This window comes from Magallana gigas, chromosome 3 (assembly GCF_963853765.1).
Source record: "Magallana gigas chromosome 3, xbMagGiga1.1, whole genome shotgun sequence".
NCBI classification, from domain to species: Eukaryota; Metazoa; Mollusca; class Bivalvia; order Ostreida; family Ostreidae; genus Magallana; species Magallana gigas.
In genome coordinates this window covers 4,944,540-4,965,830 of record NC_088855.1, presented here as the reverse complement: position 1 = coordinate 4,965,830, position 21,291 = coordinate 4,944,540, and the positions used below count along the sequence as shown (strand labels likewise).

Genomic DNA, 21,291 nt, shown 5'->3' with positions numbered 1-21,291 from the left:
AACGGATGTACAATATACGCTAATTTAGATATTTGTGGGAAAATATCTAATGTATGCTGTTCAAACACAAAACTCACGTACATATTGTAATGAAATAAGTAAAATGAATTTTTCAAAGATAGAATTTATGTAGAATTAATACCTTATACATCCGATTATCAAAAAGCACTTACAAGACTCTGATCGGCTGAGCACTGCGAGAAGTGAAAGTTGCAGACTGACTGTCTGATTTAATAAAAGTAAGTAAATATTTGATCAGGGATCGCAGGTAAGGACAAAATAAGATTCTCCTTTAAATCGTACAAAACATTTTTTATGTATGTCAATATTTCAGGAAATCAAATCAAATTATAGTGTGGATTCTTTGATCAATTTTACATTTTTCACAGATGTCTTTCAAAAGAAAAAGGCCTGGAGATTGGGGGACATTGGGTGATGGGTTTGAAGGTTTAGATGTTGATAAACCTCAAGTGAAACGACAGAAGGACAGAGGGTTGCCAGGGGCTCATAGATTATATACCAGCAAAAAGGACATGAATGATGACCCAAGTTAGTTTCAAATAAATGCAGTACTACATTTTTGTAATTTATTTACTCCCATGGGCATATTTTATACTTTTATCAGTGATAGATGACAGGATTACAGTAATGTTAAAAAGGGTCATCAACATTTTTAAAACAGCAAATGATCAAAAGGATAAGTTTGCCGTATTAATAGTAATTTCATTTCAATTCTCTAGCTACCCCAGTAAAAGTAATTGTCAATTTGATGTCACGTTTTTCAAGCTTATTAAGGTTTTTTTTAAAGAATAAGTGTATATATTGTATATATCTTATCTTAAAGTTAAAATAAGTTTATAATACACTTATACATCTGCCTTTTTAAAACTGTATTGAATGGTTTATATATGAACATTACCTTAGTCGAAGAAATAATTTCATGGACATCAAGTGAAGAAGAAAATGAAGACTCAAGAAGTCAACAAAGGACAGCTTCAAGAAGTAAGAGAGTAAAGGTGTCAAGTACAGAAAAGAGAGCTTCTGTGAGGACAAAACAGGAATGGAAGCAGAGTTCTTGTCCCGAGGAGGAGGAAGTCACCGTGGTCTGTGACTCGGATGATTCTACATGTAACTCCAGTGTAGACAGACTAAAGACGAGTGTGAGTTATTAGTAGAGTAATGGGCAAAATAAAAATATATATAAGTTCTTTGTGCCCACAGTGAAATGACAGGGCACATTCTGGTAATTTCTGGATCGTTTTTTATAAAATTTTCTATAATATATTTTGGTCTGCTAACACACAATTAAAAAGCATTAGTTTTGATACATGTATGTGCATGCATGATGCTATACTGTTAACTTATGATTAAAGCAGATTTTTTTTTACTCATGACTGTTTGATCAGTTTAAATTTTTGCTCTAATTTACATACTTGGTATGCTTAGCAGGGTTATGTCCCTTAGACCTATAAAATATTCATAATCATGAAGAAAGAAGAAATTTCCTACTATTTATTGTTGATTAATGAGTAAGTAAGTTAAGCTAAAATAATTTTTTTTTGTTATGATTACAGGAACCTGTAGGTGAGAGCATTGAATTTGACATAGAGTGTGAAGATTCAAGATCCTCCATACTGACCCAGCCATCGGAGTCTCAGAATGATACACAGGTAAAAATACAAGGTGCCAGTAGCAAACACTGGGCAATGTTAAAATTGTGAATACTTTGAGTCTGTCCACTCCTTTGATAAATTTTGTTATTTGGAGATTAGTATGTGCTATATTGAACTTAGTGATTTGCTTTTGGTTTGGAGTTGTAATTACCAGATAATTGAAAACAATTTGAACGCTATGTGCAATTAGAGTAGATGACATATTTCAAAGATGATTATCAGTAAGTTACATGTAATTGTTTTCATAACATTGTACAGCAGATTTTGTTTGTCTCAGGTCACTTGCACCTCCCCGTGCATAAGTCAAGCAACATCAGCGTCAACCAGTCAGTCCCACAGCCCTGACCAGGGAGGGAAGGTCAAGGCCAGCCAGTGGGTCAAGATGTTAGATCTCAAAACACCCACAAAAAACTCACAGGATGTCACATTCCCTGAGCTAGAAGACTCCGCAAAGAAGAAGAAGAAAAAATACAAACGGTACATTACACTACTCCTTGATGATTTAGTGCTTCTTTATACATTGTATTACTCCTTGATTTGAGAACGTCTGGGCATGCATTATATGAGTATGACAAACTATTTTCATTTATAGAATAAAAACAAACACATATTGAATAAAGTGATAAAAATTTATGTAGCAAATTTAATTGTAACAGCTGAGATCTTTATGTGGTTGTAGTGGAGCCTATTCGATTGCTTTGTAATCCTTTTTGTTGTTGTTTAGTAGTTGTGATGTAGGCTTGATTGATTGATTGATTGATTGTTGTTAAACATTTGTAGTGGAGGCCTGGCAGACCAGCTGTCGAGTCTGAAGGGGAGAGAGCGGTCACACATCAGCATGGTCAGGCACCAGCAGTCCACCACCCCCAGGACCCCCCAGCCTGGTACGTCTGTGGCTAGGGTTTACTTGTACTTATGTTTGTTTAATTATGGATAGAAATATTTTGGACAATAATCAAGTAAAACATTTGTGAGGAGTTTAGTTGCGTGATACTCTGTTAACAGATAATGGCTGGTTGGTACATATTTAATACCAGTAGTGTGTGAATTCAGTAATTTTCTACAGCAATTTTAGGTCAAAGTATTGACATTTGCCTCTTGAAATTCTTTTTCCTAATTTAAATTTTATTTTTCCATTTGAACACAGAGAAATGTTTTAAATGATCCGATTATGTCCAGCCAAAACAAAATTGATAATATACTGTGATGCGTCTGTGTTAGATAGATGAACATGTATTGTGACTGATTGACCTCTTTCTTGGTCACTAGCAGACACTGGCACTAAGTCCTTGTCCCTGAAGATCCTGCGCCTGGAGCCCCTCTTTTCTCTACAGCTGGCCCACTGCATACAGGAGGAAGGAGAATCCCTCACAGAACAGCTGGTCCTGTTTCTTTATGACCAGTCACTACAGGAGGGAAACAGTGTCCAGGTGTTCGCTCCGTGGTGAGTGGTTTATTTCAATGTATTTTTATATACCCCAGTAGCACTTGACCATTAGGCTTACTGATATTTAAAAAAACCAGTTGACCATCAGGCTTACTGATATTTTTAAAAAACAGTTGATTATTCATGTAGGCTTACTGATATTTTTAAAAAGCAGTTGATAATTCATGTAGACTTGCTGATATATTAAACAAGCATTCTGAGAGTATTGCATAAGCAATACACGTCCCCTACCGGTTTGTAGAAAATTGTAAAAACAATGCACTGTTATGCAGAATATCATTTCTTACCATCTTCTGTACCCCGAATCAACAGACCAACCCCATAACGAACCCGATTTTAATTATACAAAAAACCCTTTCGATTAAATATTTACAACAAAATGCTTGACACCATTTTACAGAACTTATTTGTTTGTTAGAAACAATAAAAGGAATGGTCCATGTAATGCACGATATTATTAATGAGTACATACTTTCCTTGTTTATTCAATACACATCGAACCCAATAACAACCCTGAACATTAAAAGATTGGAATATAAAAAATTAATTTTCTCGAAAATATGTGTAAACTTGATCTGTAGTTTGACATTTTGAAGCTGTTCAGCAAAGGACTATGTGCGGTTTTATGCATTTTTTGCCCCCAAAATCAAAGTTTTTGAAAGAGCTGTAAAAATAAGGTGAAAGATAGTTAAAATCATATTCAAAATAAAGGTGTAAAAGGTTATCACCACAGTGACGTCATAATGTAGAAATGACGTCATGAAGATTGCATTATTTTGATAAATTGATGCTTTGTAGCAAAATATGGGTGTTTTCCGATGGTTTTTCGACTGGGAAACATCGAGCGCAGACTTGCTCAATTGCAATTTTTTAGTATAATTTGTATAACTATCTGAAGAAAAACATATGTTAAAATCGCACTTGAGCAGACCTGCGCTCTATACTTCTGAATGCAAAATATAGAGCAAAAATAAGAATATTTTCATTTGTTTGCAAATTTGCGGGAATTAGGTCATTTAGGTGACGTCATAGATAAACAGCGAATGAGCAATGATGACTAAAATCAAGATTAAAGTTATAGGCATCCTCTATACAATGATTTGTGAAGATTTGATTTTTATACGATACTATTTAAAAATTGGTTGAAATCGGGGGCAGATATTTGACCATACTGCACATAGTCCTTTCATATTATTCCTCAAACGCATAAAGAAAAAAAGTGTGGAAAACTGAAGTGGGACAGACAGATGGACAGACAGACAGATGGATGGATGGATGGACAGACGGACAGACAGATGGACTGACAAATGCAGAGGAAAGCTATAGTCCCCTCCGGTGAAAACCGGTAGGGGACTAAAAAGCAGTTGATCATGTAAACTTACCAGTACTTGATATTTTAAAAAGCAGTTTATCATGTAGGCTTACTGGTTTAGTGTAGTTACAATAAATTTATTCAGGTTTCATAATCTGAAATATGAAAGATTTTTAACCGGGTTTTCCAACGGAAAAATCCGGTTATTAAAATGGTGAAAATGGCGGGGGGGGGGGGGGGGGCAGGCGGCTGCCAAAAGGGTACCCTCATTGTACGGATAACTCCTCCTACAGTTTTCAAGATAGGAAGTTGTTCTTTTGCAGATCAATTGTACATATATCAGAGGTGTGCATATTGCTAGGATTTTGATTTCTAATTATTTATGAAAAAAATACCAACTTTTGAACTTAGTCATTTTTTGGCAAAAAATTGCATATAGGGTACCCTCATTGTACGGATAACTCCTCCTACAGTTTTCAAGATAGGAAGTTGTTCTTTTGCAGATCAATTGTACATATATCAGAGGTGTGCATATTGCTAGGATTTAGATTTCCGATAATTTATGAAAAAAATACCTGCTTTTGAACTTAGTCATTTTTTGGCAAAATATTGCATATAGGGTACCCTCATTGTACGGATAACTCCTCCTACAGTTTTCAAGATAGGAAGTTGTTCTTTTGCAGATTAATTGTACATATATCAGAGGTGTGCAAATTGCTAGGATTTAGATTTCCGATAATTTATGAAAAAAATACTAGCTTTTGAACTTAGTCATTTTTTGACAAAATATTGCATATAGGGTACCCTCATTGTACGGGTAACTCCTCCTACAGTTTTCAAGATAGGAAGTTGTTCTTTTGCAGATCAATTGTACATATATCAGAGGTGTGCATATTGCTAGGATTTAGATTTCCGATAATTTATGAAAAAAATACCAGCTTTTGAACTTATTGGCAAAAAATTGCATATAGGGTACCCTTTCACCTTATCCATTTCACTGGATACGGGTTGACATGGATTATGGATACAGTTCACATAAAAGAAAACCCGGTTTGCTGTCACATTGACAGCTTTTCACTTGTTGTGAGGTTAATTTGAAAGAACATAAAATCTGAAAGAACTGAGGTTGGATAATGCATTCTACGTTGTATATTTGCAGGCAGCAGATAAGATTGAAACACACATCAGAGCTGGTACTGCTTTGTTCTAATTACTGTATCACTCCACCCAAGGATCAGACGGAGACGATGACATTGTGTCAAACTGACACTAGGTCCAAAGACAGCCGTGAGGTTGTGAGGGTGATACAGGGAGTGTGGAAGTGCCCCTGCGTCTCTGGTCAGTTGTAGTCTAGTGAATTGTTTGGGTATAAGTATTACGGACAGTTAAGACTTCTTAAAATAAGTTGCTCACATCCAGATAATACAAACAATATCACAGGACCTGTCACTGACCGCTCTGTCTGTTGTAGGGCTCGTCTTCTCCCCCACTACCTGTCCCGCTCACCTGAATCCAGGTATTCCAGGACTGTTTTCAAGCAAGGTGAAGGACACTGGATTCAATTAATCTTTGAGCATTTGAAAAATTTATCAATTTTGATAACTTATGATAAAAGCCTAGAATTCAATTTTACAAATTTTTTAGTCAGAAAAAGACTCAGAAGAAGGTGATGACCAGTTATCTGCCCTTGCCACCATTCCAGCCACTCAGAGTGCTTCTGTGAGGACGAGACTGACCAAAAGCTCTGTACTGGAGTGGGTGGACTGTCACGACCCCAGCACCAGGCTCCAGGGGAGAGTCCTCAGGGTCTTCTGTTTTAACACCAAAGGCTCACCCTCAGAGAAACGGTATCATTGAGATATACGTGTAGTAAATCTTCATTCAAGTTGAATACAAATTGATTTATAAATAGCTTAAAATGTAATGTTTTGAAGATTCCATGGTTTAATATCAAAATATAATCCTCTTCTTTTTATGATTGTAAAATTGAAAAAAGAAGAAAGATTATTGAATGCATATTGTATTGAGTACATGTACTGTGGAATAATTTTTATTCGTGGGATCAATGTTTGTGGGTAGCCAAAATTTTCCTTGTCCTTGGGGACATAATTTTATTGGTAATATAATCAGGATAATTTAATAAATATAAAACAAACAATTGTATACAAGTTCTTAGGGATGGAAATACGTGGAAAAGGGTTACCCACGAAAGCCACTAACATTGGTCTCCCCATGAACAATGATGATTCTACAGTATTCCATAAAGAATAGTTTGGAATTGCTACATGTTTAATGTTTAAAAAAAGGAACAACACATTAGAAATCTCTGATTACTGTTTCTGGTTTTGTTACTTGTTAGGTACTCCCTACTTATAGAGGACAGCCATGGTACCATGTGTCAGATATTTTGTCCTGAGGATGCAGAGATGCGCTTTCCCTCAGTGTTACAGAGAGGGGAGGGGCTGATTCATGTGTTTGGGGGAATCACTGTCCAGTGTAGGGCTACACGAGACAGGTAAATGATTTGGAAACTTATTTCTTGTGTATGTATTCATAAAGGGATTGTTTTGGAATTGTACAGTTACATTTTTTTTGCCAGTAAATGTATGCCAGTTAAAAGCGTAGAAATAAAAGTGAACTAGGAATTTAACTAGCAATTTTTTTGTAGAAAGGGTTGATAAAAGGTAAATATTTAATAATTTCAGGGAGCCCGCCCTTTTTTCTGTGATTGACAGATTTTGGAGTGATAAATGTGTGTCAAACACAGGCTCCTCAACTCCCAGCATGGAAGAGAGTACAGCAGGTTCTGAGGAGTCCAATAGTATTTCACAGGTATATGCACAATGCTGAAAATCACGAAATAAGGTCATTGTGAATAAAAGTTGGTCATCAGGATTGTGTACAATACTGTAGACTCCTTATTTTACACGAGTACTTAATTCCACGATTTGGCTATTTTATATTAAATGGTGAGAATATAAAATCGCGGGCACCAATTTTTTGTTATTATTTTCTATAGTTCAAAACTGTGTGAAAAATATAAGCGAAATTTTAAAATCCGCAAGGGCTGCTTCTCGCAATTTTACGCGGATATTAATTCCTCACTTTTAATTAGGAATCTACAGTACATGTACGGTATTGTTAACCAACCTTAATTATGATACTTGGATTCTAATTAAATATCTGTTTCCATGGTTTTAGAGATATAGAATGCATATGCTTTGTAATTGAGCATCATAAATTAAAATTTTAAATGATAAAAATTCAAAACTGTATTGCTACTGTTTTGCATTTTTGCATATTCTAAGACCAAAGAGTTATTAGAAAATAAACCATAACAATTGTTGAAAATTCGTGCCTGTTAAAGCATTGACAATGTATAATTAATCCTACAGTTCCATAGAACATCAGCTCCAGCTTTTTGCTATGTAATGAAGGAAGCAGCCAGTGAAGGAGGAATGGTAATCAGACCCATAGAGAGTGATAGTTCAGTGGTAAAAGAGAGGAAAACCAGGCTAGCACATCTTGGTCGAGTACGGGTTTTCCTTATTTTACAATGAATAGGATAAAAGATATCTACATATTAAGTTGGATTTTATGAGGGAATGGATTTTATTCTGTCTACACAAAGTCTTTCTTGTTTGCAATTTTTTTCCTTCAAACAAGAAGTTGGTTTGTCAAGCTGTGGATGTTGTACAGTTGACATATAATTTGCTTCTTGCTGTTTGCAGGAGGACCAAGAGCGAGTTTCTGTTTGTTGTACAGTGATCCTCAGTCTTAATATGGTGAGTACTGGTTCTGTTTTATATCACCCTCTGCTCAACAAAATGATAAATGGTGTATGATTATGTAACAAATTCACCATATAAGAATCTAATACACCAGTACACCAAAAAACATGTTTGATCTCGGTAGCAAGCTAAGCATTTGAAGTTGTCCTCACATTTTTTGTTCCAAACGATAAGTAGAAACTCACCAAGTATCAGAATCCACTGTCTAGAAGCCCATAGTGTAATAGAAGACAGATGTTTCTTTGAACCTTCTGTTATATAGTGTGTACCTAATGTTATATAGTGTGTACCTTATTTTATATAGTGTGTACCTTAAGTTATATAGTATGTACCTTCTGTTATATAGGTGTGTACCTTCTGTTATATAGTGTAAACCAGTACCTTTTGATATATAGGTGTGTACCTAATGTTAAATAGTGTGCATCTTATTTTATATAGTGTGTACCTTATGTTATATAGTGTGTACCTTATGTTATATAGTGTGTACCTAATGTTATGTAGGGTGTACCTAATTTTATGAAGTATGTACCTAATGTTATTAATGTGAACCCTCTGTTGTACCTTATGTTATATTGTGTGTACCTAATGTTATATAGTGTGTTATATAGTGTGAACTTAATGTTATATTATGTGTACCTAATGTTATATAGTGTGTAACTTATGTTATGTAGTGTACCTTCTGTTATATAGAGTGAACCTAATGTTATATAGTGTGCACCTTATGTTATTTGGGCGTGTACCTTATGTTATATGGGTGTGTACCTCATGTTATTTATGTGTGTACCTTAAGTTATATAGTGTTTACCATATGTTGTTTAGTGATTTAGTAGGTACCATCTGGTATAAAGTGTGTACTTTATGTTATATAGTGTTTACTTATGTTATTTTCAGTCTGAGGTCAAGGACAGTCTCCCAAGGTCAGATGTCAGGAGATCCCACAGGTCTATTCTGTATGTAAGAGATTCCTCTGATCCCAAATATGTTACTATGACAACGACAGAGGGCTTCTGTCTACCAGAACTGAATGAAATGAGAAACAAAACATGGATGTTCCGAGATGTTACTTACCATTTAGGTTCTATTTTGCTTTTTTCTAATTTTGTTATGGCAGTGGTTGTAGCATTTAACTTTGTTCTGTGCAATGAAATAGAATACATAGATATGACTTCATACTGTTTATAGTAAAAAATTAATTCTGCATTAAATTTGATTCAGAATCTGACTTTATTTCATTTACCTTTACAGGTAAGATGGCCTGTGACAAGTACAGCTGTGTAATCCCTCAAAACACTGAATCTGTCACATCATGTGACCTTGACCTTTTACCTATAAATGCTGAGCTATCTGTTTTGGATCTATGCAGTGTATCTGGTAACTAATGCGTAACATCAATTACATGTAAAAGTAATGCCTCAAATTGAAGATGTTTTTAAAACATGATAATTTGGTTGTTTATGAGGATTCAGATGTATGTTGAATCATCCAGAATTCAGGGATTTTGATAGAAATGAAGCAAAGTCATGGGGGGGGGGCATCCCTGAAAATATTTTTGTAAAGTCTTTCAATTTTCAGTTTCAGTGATAAAGTAAATTTATTGATATAGAGGGAGCTGTGTAGTAGTTGATTTGTGTCTTAAAAATTTATAATCATTCTCAGTACTAAATGTTCAAAGCAATATCCCACAAATTTATCCAATTCAAACTATGATATTTGTTAACTATAACTGGACATGTTATTATCTATTTGTACATCACTTTATATTATATAAAGTAAAACATGTAATACATGTGTTTCAAGAGCATATTCAATAGTCATAAAAGGTAAATATGTATATTTCCAACTTGTTTTATGAATCATTTTATAAATAAATATACATCTTCTAGTTGGAACGAAGTTGGATAATCCACACACCCTAGAAACTTCAATTCAAGTTAATTACACTGTACACTGTGTCGCAGAATAATCGCTGATTGGCCTTTATCTTGATTCACCAGGTACTGTTTGTGGTGTGGATGAGAACTCGGCCTACAGCTGGGAGGTCTGTGACCGGTGCCAGCAAGAAAACCTGGCCCAGGACACCTCAAGCCAGTAAGTACCATCACCAAGCCATTAAGTACCACCACCAAGCCAGTAAGTACCACCACCAAGCCAGTAAGTACCACCACCAAGCCAGTAAGTACCACCACCAAACTTATAAATTACCCCCTCAAGCCAGTAAGTACCACCACTAAACTTATGAATTACCCCCTCAAGCCAGAAAGTACCACCACCAAACTTATAATTACCCCCTCAAGCCAGAAAGTACCACCAAACTTATAATTACCACCTTAAGCCAGAAAGTAACACCACCAAACTTATGAATTACCCCTCAAGCCAGTAAGTACCACCACCAGACTTATGAATTACCCCCTCAAGCCAGAAAGTACCACCACCAAACTTATAATTACCCCCTCAAGCTATAAGTACCACCAAACTTATAATTACCACCTTAAGCCAGAAAGTAACACCACCAAACTTATACATAACCCCCTCAAGCCATTAAGTACCACCACCAAACTTATACTACCACCAGAATTATAAATAACCCCCTCAAGCCAGTAAGTACCACTACCAAACTTATGAATTACCCCCTCAAGCCAGTAAGTACCACTACCAAACTTATGAATTACCCCCTCAAGCCAGTAAGTACCACTACCAAACTTATGAATTACCTTCTCAAGCCAGTTAATACCACAACCAAACTTATGAATTACCTTCTCAAGCCAGTTAATACCACAACCAAACTTATGAATTATCTCCTCAAGCCAGTTAATACCACCACTAGACTTATGAATTACCTTCTCAAGCCAGTAAGTACCATCACCAAATTTATGAACTACCTCCTCAAGCGAGCTAGTTCCACCACCTAACTTATGAATTACCTCCACAAGCCAGTAAGAACCACCACCAAACTTATAATTACCCCTTTAAGCCAGTAAGTACCACCACCAAACTTATAATTACCCCCTCAAGCCAGTAAATACCACCACCTTACTTATGAATTACCCCCTCAAGCCAGTAAGTACCACCACCAAACTTATAATTACCCCCTCAAGCAAGTAGGTACCACCACCAAACTTATAATTACCCCTTTAAGCCAGTAAGTACCACCACCAAACTTATAAGTACCCCCTCAAGCCAGTAAGTACAACTACCAAACCTTATAATTACCCCCTACAGCCAGTTTGTACCACCACCAAACTTATAATTACCCCTTTAAGCCAGTAAGTACCACCACCAAACTTATAAGTGCCCCCTCAAGCCAGTAAGTACAACTACCAAACTTATAATTACCCCCTAAAGCCAGTAAGTACCACCACCAAACTTATGAATTACCTTCTCAAGCCAGTAAGTAACTCCACCAAACTTATGAATTACCTCTTCAAGCCAGTTAGTACCACCACCAGACTTATAAATTACCCCCTCAAGCCAGTAAGTACCACCACCAGAATTATGAATTACCCCCTCAAGCCAGTAAGTAACACCACCACACTTATGAATTACCTCCTCAAGCCAGTAAGTACCACCACCAAACTTATGATTACCCCCTAAAGCCAGTAAGTACCACCACAAAACTTATGAATTACCCCCTCAAGCCACTAAGTACCACCACCAGAGTTATGAATTACCTCCTCAAGCCAGTAAGTACCACCGCCAGACTTATGAATTACCTCCTCAAGCCAGTAAGTACCACCACCAGACTTATGAATTACCTCCTCAAGCCAGTAAGTACCACCACCAGACTTATGAACTACCTCCTCAAGCCAGTAAGTACCACCACCAGACTTATGAATTACCCCCTTAAGCCAGTAAGTACCACCACCAAACTTATAATTACCCCCTAAAGCCAGTAAGTACCACCACCAAACTTATGAATTACCCCCTCAAGCCAGTAAGTACTACCACCAAACTTATGGATTAATCCCTTTAAGCCAGTAAGTACTGCCACCAAACTTATGGATTACCACCTCATGTCAGTAAGTACTACCACCAAACTTATGGATTACCACCTCATGCTAATTAGTACTGTAAAAGTGGTTATTAACATGTTAGTGAAATTTACATTAGCGGCAGCTTAAAACTGCGTAACAAAACCAAAACTTTAGTGTAGTAAAACCCTCATCCATGTTTATAATACCCATCCATCAAATTCAACTGTTACCCTATCAAAAAGGCACTATTTTATTATACACTTAAAATGGCCGCCACATTGAAACCATTGTAAAGAACAGTGATGAAGGGAAACATTTTCTTTTGAGCATTTACAAACAAATAACGGCTAAAATGCTATTTCATTGCTAATGCAAGGTAAATTATTTCATTTCAAACTATTGACAAACAGATTATATCTTTTTGTCGATAAATTATGTATTGAAACAAGTTGTATTTTATTCTTTACCAAAATTAAAGAGCACAAAAACGCTAAATTGGTTAATATAATAATCGGTTAATCTGATAATTTTTCTCTGACAAATTGACTATCAGATTAAGCGGAACCCTCTGTAATAACCACTATAGTTTTATTTATGATAGAAAATGCATTTTTAACCACCAGCATAAATTACCACTTTTACAGCAATTATAACATCATTTCAATCCAGTAAGAAGCAGACTTGCAGGACTATGAATCACTGTAAAGAACCCAGCAAAGAACCCAGCATGACTTTTAACACACTGATATAACATCTTTGAAAGGCAATTTCTACTTTTTTACCTTCTTAGTAGAAGAGAAGTGAATTAGGTTGTCTTCTTGTTTAGTTGTTTAATATTCTGCTCTAATGAACAAATAATGATGACCTTTTTGTGTGGATGTGATTACTACCTGTAGGCTTGTCTATGTGTCTCTGTGTGTCATTCCTTTCTTCTACCAGTCCGCACGCAGATTAAATTGTTTTAATGATCAACTTGTATACACTTTTTATTTCGGTTCTTTTTCAAGACAACTTGTATGTCTGAGTTGTAAGGAGGTCGTGAGGAAGCCCCAGACCCGGATGAAGTTGGTGGTGTTCCTGTCCGGAACTTCAAAATGTGACTCAACACCAGTAGGTCATGTGAGCCAACCATTACCACCAGAATCAAAGGTGTCTGTTGAGGTACAAGTTCAAAATTTTGATGATGAATAAACCAGGTTTTGGTAGGCCCTACTGTAGATTCATAATAACATACGAGGAATTAATATCTATGTAAAATCGCAAAATAGCAACCCTCATGAATTTTGAATCAGGCTATTATAATTTTTATCACTTTTGTGAACTTTGTGATGTTTTATCAAAAGTTTGGTGTGCATGATTTTGTATTCATGCAATTTCATAAAAAAAAACCCAGCAGAATTAAGAACTGGGATAAAGATATGAATCTACAGCACTTTGAAGTTTTGTAAAAGAAAGAAAGACAGTTTTACATTGATGCAAGTTGACAATGTAAATATTGCTATATTCTCATGTGATAACTTAAGTATGTCAGTGAAATCATTAGACATTGTTACAATGTTATTGCTTCATCATTTCCCAAATTTTTAATTTGAGTGTAATCAAAAGAAATTAATTGAGGTAGTGAGAAGATCAGTACATTAATGTAATCTGATAGGAAAACCACTGAATTATACTCATCAGTCATGGAAACCTCTATCTTAAACAGCTTCTCCAGTCTAGTATAGAAGAACTTCTGCCTGATGCCTCTCAGACTCAAGAAGTAAGTGTTGTTTACTCAAAGTGTGCGGTGATAACTCAGATAAGGTCTTTGAAGTAAATCTAGTTGGAGTATGATAACAATTCTTTTGAAGTCCCAGTGACTGCAGAAAACCTTGCATGCATGATCTTGAAAAACTGTGTTTCCACTGGTTTTTCTAGATTATTCACTACCGAAGGATATGAATATACATGTACAAACAAGTAAAATTAGTATACAGAATTTTCAGATAAATTCATACCATGTTCCCAGAGAGAGAGATTTTAATGGGAGTGAATGGTCCAATTTCATATCAGATATATATTTATAGATGTAGAAAAAATCTAATGAAAATTGAGGATCAAAAGAGGTTGTTACTCAGGTAAATGATGTGGCCTGTGGGCCTCTTGCTACATAATGTATCCAAAATTTTTTACCTAGGACACGTGAATAACACAACACAATTCCATGAATTTCACTGTACAGACTCTTTTTTAAGTTAACAAAAATTCTTTATCGATAATCTTTAAGATATTACGACTTGAAGTAAGTTACTATTTTTTTTAAATTCACCTGTACAGGTATTAACTCGATCAGATCATCTACCTTTTACCACTTAAGTATATCTTTACTGCTTAAAGAGTACCTCAGATGCTAGCATCTATATTATTATAGTTTCATTTTGCTCAGAATCATTGAAAGAAATCTGGAAAACATAAAAAAGTTCATGCATACCACAATTAATAGATCTTTCTGTGTGTGTGTGTGTTGGCTTGTACGATAGATTCCCATTAATTGTTTTTACCCTTTCCCACATTGTTTTGATTCCTTACATCATTATACTACATGTACAGGACTAAAAAATAAACTATTTTGTTTTTTAAGTCTTTAAATTACTTTATTACATATCAAATATGTAAGAATTTTTAAAACCTTATTTCTTCATCAAAATTTTACATTCTGTTCTATATATTTTTTATAAGGTTATGCCATTACGGTATATACTATGGCTTCAAAAAGGATAAAAAAAAAAGAAAAAAAATCTGGGAAATACTGATTGAATCCATTACCCTCTGAACATCTATTTATGTGCTGATGTTTACATAACATTGCTCTAACTTCTAATTTTGTTGTAATACCAGTAGAAACGCTTCCTGTTCGAGTCTAGATAAACAAGACTTAAGTAAATGTCATGCAGTCACTGGGACTCTCAGACCTAGGTGAACACCTACAGATCGACCCCTTTTCTAACCCTAATATGTTATAATCAGGTCACTTCCAGGGCAAGTGTACAGACTGAATTCATTGATTTTGTTTGGAAATCATTTATTTTGTCATTCTTGTGAAAGAAATGGAGACTAAAATCAAACTTTAGTTTGATCCATTTTTAGCTCACCTTAGATTAAAGCTGAAGTGGGCTTGTTTAGCGACAATAAGTGACTGTATTTATGTATGTTTGTAAACAAATCCCATTTGTAGGTCACCCACCTGAGTCACCCTATTACATATTGCTACCTGTTTTTGTGCGTTGTTGCTTCTTCTGCGACATAATATAACATGTGAACATTTTCAGCTTTTTCTCTAGTGAAACTACCAGAATTATCTCGAACATTTTAAATGTAAATATGTTTTTGCTTAAACATTTACAGAAACACATAACTCATTAAAAAATTAAACATGTATAAATAGAATAACTGACATTTATTTCAAATTCTATGGAATCATTAGAACTTGTGGTGTCTCAATTTTCACTGTGTTCATGGGTGGCCCTAGATCTCCCAGGAATTTACATCCTTGTTGAAAACAAATTTTAAAAAAGGTCTTTCTAACTGAAACTGAAAACTGACGCATCCACGAAATTTCATCCCCACAAATAAGCAAAAAACCTGCAATCTGCAAAAATTGGCCCCATTGATATAAATGATTCCACAGAAACATTAGAATTAAGCAATAAATAAACAAAACCCATGATATCAACCAGGTTCAGCATTTTGTGATTTGTTTTAGGGGTATGACATGGCCTGTGTTTTGGGACAAAAAATGGGACCTTTGACTTGTGTGGTGCTCAAGTGCAAGCCAAGTGAGGTGGTGCTGAAAGAAGTCAGTGTGGATCCACAGAAATAGTTGGCCTTTAGAATGAGAGAACTGTGAATACCAGTATGCTGCATGGGCCGTTCATAACCCCTGTTGAATTGTTCTGTTTTGTACATGTTGCAGAAGTTATAAATGGTAGAATATTTTGTGCTCAATTAACAACTATTTACATCTATTTATAGCAGTTTTAAAGGTACTAATAATTGAAATAGAAAATATTTGAAGTTTGAATTCTAGCAATACATTTTCTTGAAACACATGTTTTTATTCCGTCAATATTTATACTCTGTTGTAAATTTTGCTTTATTTTTTTTCTCTATAGATCTGCTATCAATTTCATATAATTCAAAATAATTTTTTTTTGAATAATTAAAATAATGGGACATTTCACATTGCAAGCACATTTCCTTTCATAATGGATTTTTTATGATAAATTATGGTAATTTTTCATGCATTTCCTCCTTACAATATTGTTTCACAGTCAAACTAATCAAATCTAATGATCTATTTACCGGGGGTTCCCCCAAGACCTAGTGAAGGCTAACCCCGGAGTCTTCTTATCTAACAGAGCACCAAAACAGGCCAACTTTCAATTCAAAGATATACAGAATTAAAAGATTTAAAATTGAGGTCATGGTCAGAATGCCAGTCTTTGCCATTGTAATATGCAGAATGTTGTTGGTCGATAAGAGGTCTGAACTTTGCAGAAACTGTAAAGTCTGGGAACCTTCATGACCTTACAGTCGCAGTGATAAGCTTTTGAGAGTGTTTCCATTTTGTCGGTGGCAACCTTGCAGTTCTAATCTCCACCTTGTGAAAAACAGTTCACATGTACCCAAATGTGCCTTAATTGTACTCAAATTTTTCCTTAAAATGGCATATTGTAAAGAAGAATTTACATATACCATAATTGGCTAAAAACTGGGAGGGGCTTGTTTAAAGCAGTCTGCAAGGGACCTATTTTTTGGACAATATTTTAGTAAGGATGAACAGGTGCCACTGGGAGTCTCAACAGTTGCACAAAACATGAGGGGTCATGGTCACAAGGAGAGGCTCTGTTTTGCTGATTTTTTCTATTGCAAATATCAACAATTGACTTACTTAACTTCACCGGTATGAATTGATAAAGAAAGAATCTTAAAGGTTGGAAATGTTATTTTGCAAAAGATTGGGTGACTCGTGGTTCTTTTGAAAATAGGGAAATATGAGGGAAAAAAGTACATAAAAAATCTGATTTATTAGATTGCATTCTGACTTCGATAATGAAGTGCTAGGTTTTAAGTATGTTTTATTTCTATAAAAACTGAAATAAAATTTTCCTGGAAAGCCAAATGATGGAAGTTGGTTGAAAGTATAATTCCATTCTATTCTTTATGTATTTTTGCACAATAAGAAATGATTATTTTACCAATAAAATACCCCGGTACATGTATTATAAAAGAATATCTATGTTTTTTGTTTGGTCTTCAAACACGTTTTGAATTTCATGCTTGTATATACACTGAGTTTCCAATCCATTATTTACCTCAGTAAGGTCAGCAATGCCTCATTCAGTGAATAAATCTGGTCAAAACAGGGGAAGCTTATGCTATAACCCTGGTGTCGACGTCAGCATCCGAACCTGGTTAAAGTGTTTGCTGCTGGTCCTGTATCTAACTTATTACTTGTCCTATTTTCACCAAACTTGCATGGATGATGGATCTGGACCTACTTATGGACTTGAAAGACTTGGATGCTGAATCTTGGGGTGAATTTAAAAGCTTGAGGAGATTAAGGTTTTTGGAGCTGGTTAAACATTTTGGAGCAGGTGCCCTCTGATGATGATATCTTAGTTATTACTGGCCCTAACTTCACCAAACTTTCAAGGATGGTGTGTCTTATGATACTTAGGCACTTGACAGGTTTGAATGCTGAATCTGAGCCATAGGTTTCAAATGCTGGACGAGGTTAAGGTTTTTTGGGCTGGTTAAAGTTTTAAGAGCAGGTGACCTTTGATAGACAAATGTTAGTTATTATTGGTTCAGTCTTTATCAAATTTGAACAGATGATGTATCTTGTGATTTTCTTAAGCAATCCACAGGTGCAGATGCTGAATCATAGTCATAGGTTTCAGATGCTGGAGGAGGTATACTTTCTTTGAACTGGCCAGATGTTTAATAGATAATAGTACTATTTCAAACTTGCATAGTTGATTTAACTATAATATAAATGAATCGCAGAGGTAGCTTCAGATGCAGAGCCTGATCTCCATTATCAAGGATGCTAAAAATCTCCTACCTCACTCAAACCTGCTTGATTGATGTCTGTGTTGTTAAGAGCATGTCTACCAGAAAACCATGCAAAAGGTGGTGGGAGCAAGGTTCTCTGATCAACTTCATATTTTGTGTGTAACAGTGTTCATCTATATGAATTAATTTGCCACAATTTTTTTTTTTGATGTGATCAGTCTAAACTTGGTTCTGCAGCACTGTTACTAAAAATAGCATGTTGACCCTTTTAAGAATGAAATTTTGCATAATTCACCAAAGTGTTGGTAAGAATTCTGAGTTTAGTTCAAATATAAATTCAAAAAGTCATTAAGAGTTAACACTAACAAGATACACTTGTGAAAATCATTTTGTGAGAATTCCCAAATATTCTTTCTGTTAAGTGCAGATAGGTCACGAATCTGGCATGTTTTTGTAAAATTGTAAAAATATACATTTTTTAAATGCTTTAAAGTCAGAAAGTGGCACTTTAAATTCACTAAATCTGTTTCTAGTTATAAAAGGACATCTATCTTTACAATATATCAAAAATCTGTCTTTGGACTCTCAATAATATTGCAAATATATTGTCTTAAAGTTGGACATTTTTCTACCTTCAAAACTCTCCAGAATCTGTAGTTTAGCATTAGCTTTACATTGTCACATGTATATTATGGGGAAAAACCCGACATATTCGCGAGCCAAACAATATTTTACTGAACTGAAGGGTTGCTTCAACACATTCAGGTTTTTTTTTTTAAATCAATGCCATTAAAACACGAGAAATCATGGGAAAATGGGAATTTGAATATATACATGTAAGCTGAAGTGGACTTAACTATTTTTTAAAAATCTCGTATATCTCACTATTAATGAAAAAAAAATTAAGCAAGCTTACACCCCCCCCCCAACCCAATTTTTTGCCAGTGCTACACATTAAGACAGGCAGAGTACCCATTAGATACATGAATGAATAATTACAGGGGTAAAACTACAAAATTCAAAGTACTGAAGTACTTAAAGCCGGGCTCTCTTGGTGTGTATTTTTACATATTGTTTACTACAGATTGACAACTCTCCTTTCTCTCTCTCCCTCTCTCTCTCTCTCTCTCTCTCTCTGCTAATTCGATAAACATAGTGATACATGTATTGATCTTTTCATTTTTTTATACTTGATCTAGTGATCTTTTAATTCAGGAAGAAGGACCAAATCCAAATTTCAAACCCCCCCCCCCCCCAAAAAAAAACCCCAAAACAAAAAAAAAACACAAAAAAAACACAATACAAATAACCAAAAATACCACCTCCATGGAAAAATAATTATTAAACATATTTGTTGAATTTAACAGACAATTTTTTAAAGCGTGGAAGTGGTGTGGAACCTATTGCAAATGAATGTCCATCACATTAAATGATCATAGAATAAGGTAGATTTGTGTGCCAGTATAAAGAATTGAACTTTTATTGTTTGAGGGGTGGAGGGACCCAATATCAAGCCTGAAAAATTGTTAATAAAAATATAATACATCATAAATTAAGCTTAAAATTTGTAATTATCAGCATAATATCAGCGTAATATAATATAGAGACACATTTTATTAGCATTTCATTTTTTCAATTCTTTTAATCACAAGACAATAAGAGAGTGTAAAAGTTTTGACTTTTTTATTAGACTGCTTCATAATTCTGGGACCAGGTCTTCTGATGATGGGTTATGATTAAATAACATCCCTAATAACAACCCCACAAAAACAAGTTATGATGTCTGTATTAATATTTAGGATAACTTTTTTATAGGTTATGTTTATATTTATATGTGGTTTTCGCAGGTTGAGATCCCCGTGGGAAAGGGTAACCTAACACCTCCTATTTTCCTTTACAACTATATTTTAATTTTAAGAAAAGGAACGAACTTTATTTTTTTCCAAGAGGAGATAAACTGCTAATAGAGAGGTAGAGAGTAGAAGTCTTTATTTATTTCAGATGTACTTACTGTGTTACATTCTCAAGAACTAAATAAACCCTGGCCCCGTCACCGTCATTTCAAGATTCCATGAATATTATAACTTAGAAAAAAGTCTGATTCATAAAAAAATGTGTAAAAAGAAGGATAATGATTTCAACATAGAAATAATGATCTTACTGTGACCAGGCTACGCTCAGGTCAAACTGGGTATGTATTGTATGATATGACACACTATTGTTTAATATGATACAATATTATATCATATGTTTTATCATAAAAAGTTGTATGATATGATATTGTATCAAATTTTTGTATCATTTGATATGAAATTTTATCATATGATATTGTTATGTATAGTATTGTATATTATGATACAAAATTGTATAATATATTTTTGTATCATATGATATTGTATCATACAATATTGTAATATAAAATATTGTATAAAATGATATTCTATTATAAAATGTATTACTTTATCACATGATATTGTATCATATATGATACAATGTAGTTTTGGTGAGCTTGTAATCTGTGATTACCAATGTGTTGTATCTATACTACTATATTAAAATAATAGACTCGAATTTTTGGTCTTTAATACCGAGAAATCGAAAGATTACTGTCATTTGTTTTATATATTTTAAACATTACTGGCACTTGGAGATTACCAATTTGTTTTTATTTTTTCTCAATCAAGCTTCGCTAATTAAAAATCAACGAAAATTCCGGTAAACTATCCGGAAATCATATAGATTTTTCAGATTTTACAATCTTGCGCATGCGCATTACATTCACCCTTAATCCCGAGAGGCTCTTTAGTTTTTGTTTCCACAATATCACATTTGCATGGATAAACTCAGAAACGATATTACAAATACGTGTAAATTTTCATTAAAATTTTGCCATATACGGGAGATAACTCTTACTCAGTGCATTTAATATGAAAAATCACGATAGTTTCGAATGTCAACTCGAAGCAAGTGAAAAACCTTGCTGGAGAAAGTGTTGAATTCTTCATTAATATGAATAAAATTTTTAGAAGAAAGGTATTTA

At 34.6% G+C, this 21,291-nt stretch overlaps 1 protein-coding gene across 4 annotated transcripts; it reads left to right on the top strand.

Moving 5' to 3' along the window:
• The first annotated feature begins 149 nt into the window (after positions 1–149).
• LOC105321090 (DNA repair-scaffolding protein) lies at positions 150–19,503 on the top strand. 4 transcript variants are annotated; one of them, XM_011419281.4, is made up of 20 exons: positions 151–239; positions 390–549; positions 925–1,160; positions 1,575–1,670; positions 1,951–2,150; positions 2,454–2,557; positions 2,946–3,117; positions 5,592–5,770; positions 5,904–5,974; positions 6,077–6,279; positions 6,792–6,947; positions 7,138–7,264; positions 7,828–7,965; positions 8,164–8,217; positions 9,115–9,298; positions 9,469–9,594; positions 10,218–10,311; positions 13,202–13,355; positions 13,900–13,953; positions 15,937–19,503. In XM_011419281.4, the coding sequence occupies exons 2-20, from the start codon at positions 390–392 to the stop codon at positions 16,051–16,053; spliced, it is 2,625 nt and encodes an 874-aa protein (XP_011417583.3). In that variant the 5' UTR covers positions 151–239; the 3' UTR covers positions 16,054–19,503. The 4 variants fall into 4 exon arrangements, with proteins under 4 accessions (XP_034336901.2, XP_011417583.3, XP_011417581.3 ...); XM_011419279.4 differs by having other exon boundaries at positions 2,943–3,117; XM_011419280.4 differs by having other exon boundaries at positions 179–268; positions 2,943–3,117.
• Positions 19,504–21,291: the final 1,788 nt, after the last annotated feature.

Bases quoted from the DNA above. Each gene is read 5' to 3' on its own strand.
- LOC105321090 (XM_011419279.4), top strand. From the start codon at position 390: ATGTCTTTCAAAAGAAAAAGGCCTGGAGATTGGGGGACATTGGGTGAT. The intron at 10,312-13,201 runs GTAAGTACCATC...TTCTTTTTCAAG, and splicing joins GCCCAGGACACCTCAAGCCA to ACAACTTGTATGTCTGAGTT. The intron at 13,954-15,936 runs GTAAGTGTTGTT...GATTTGTTTTAG, and splicing joins ATGCCTCTCAGACTCAAGAA to GGGTATGACATGGCCTGTGT.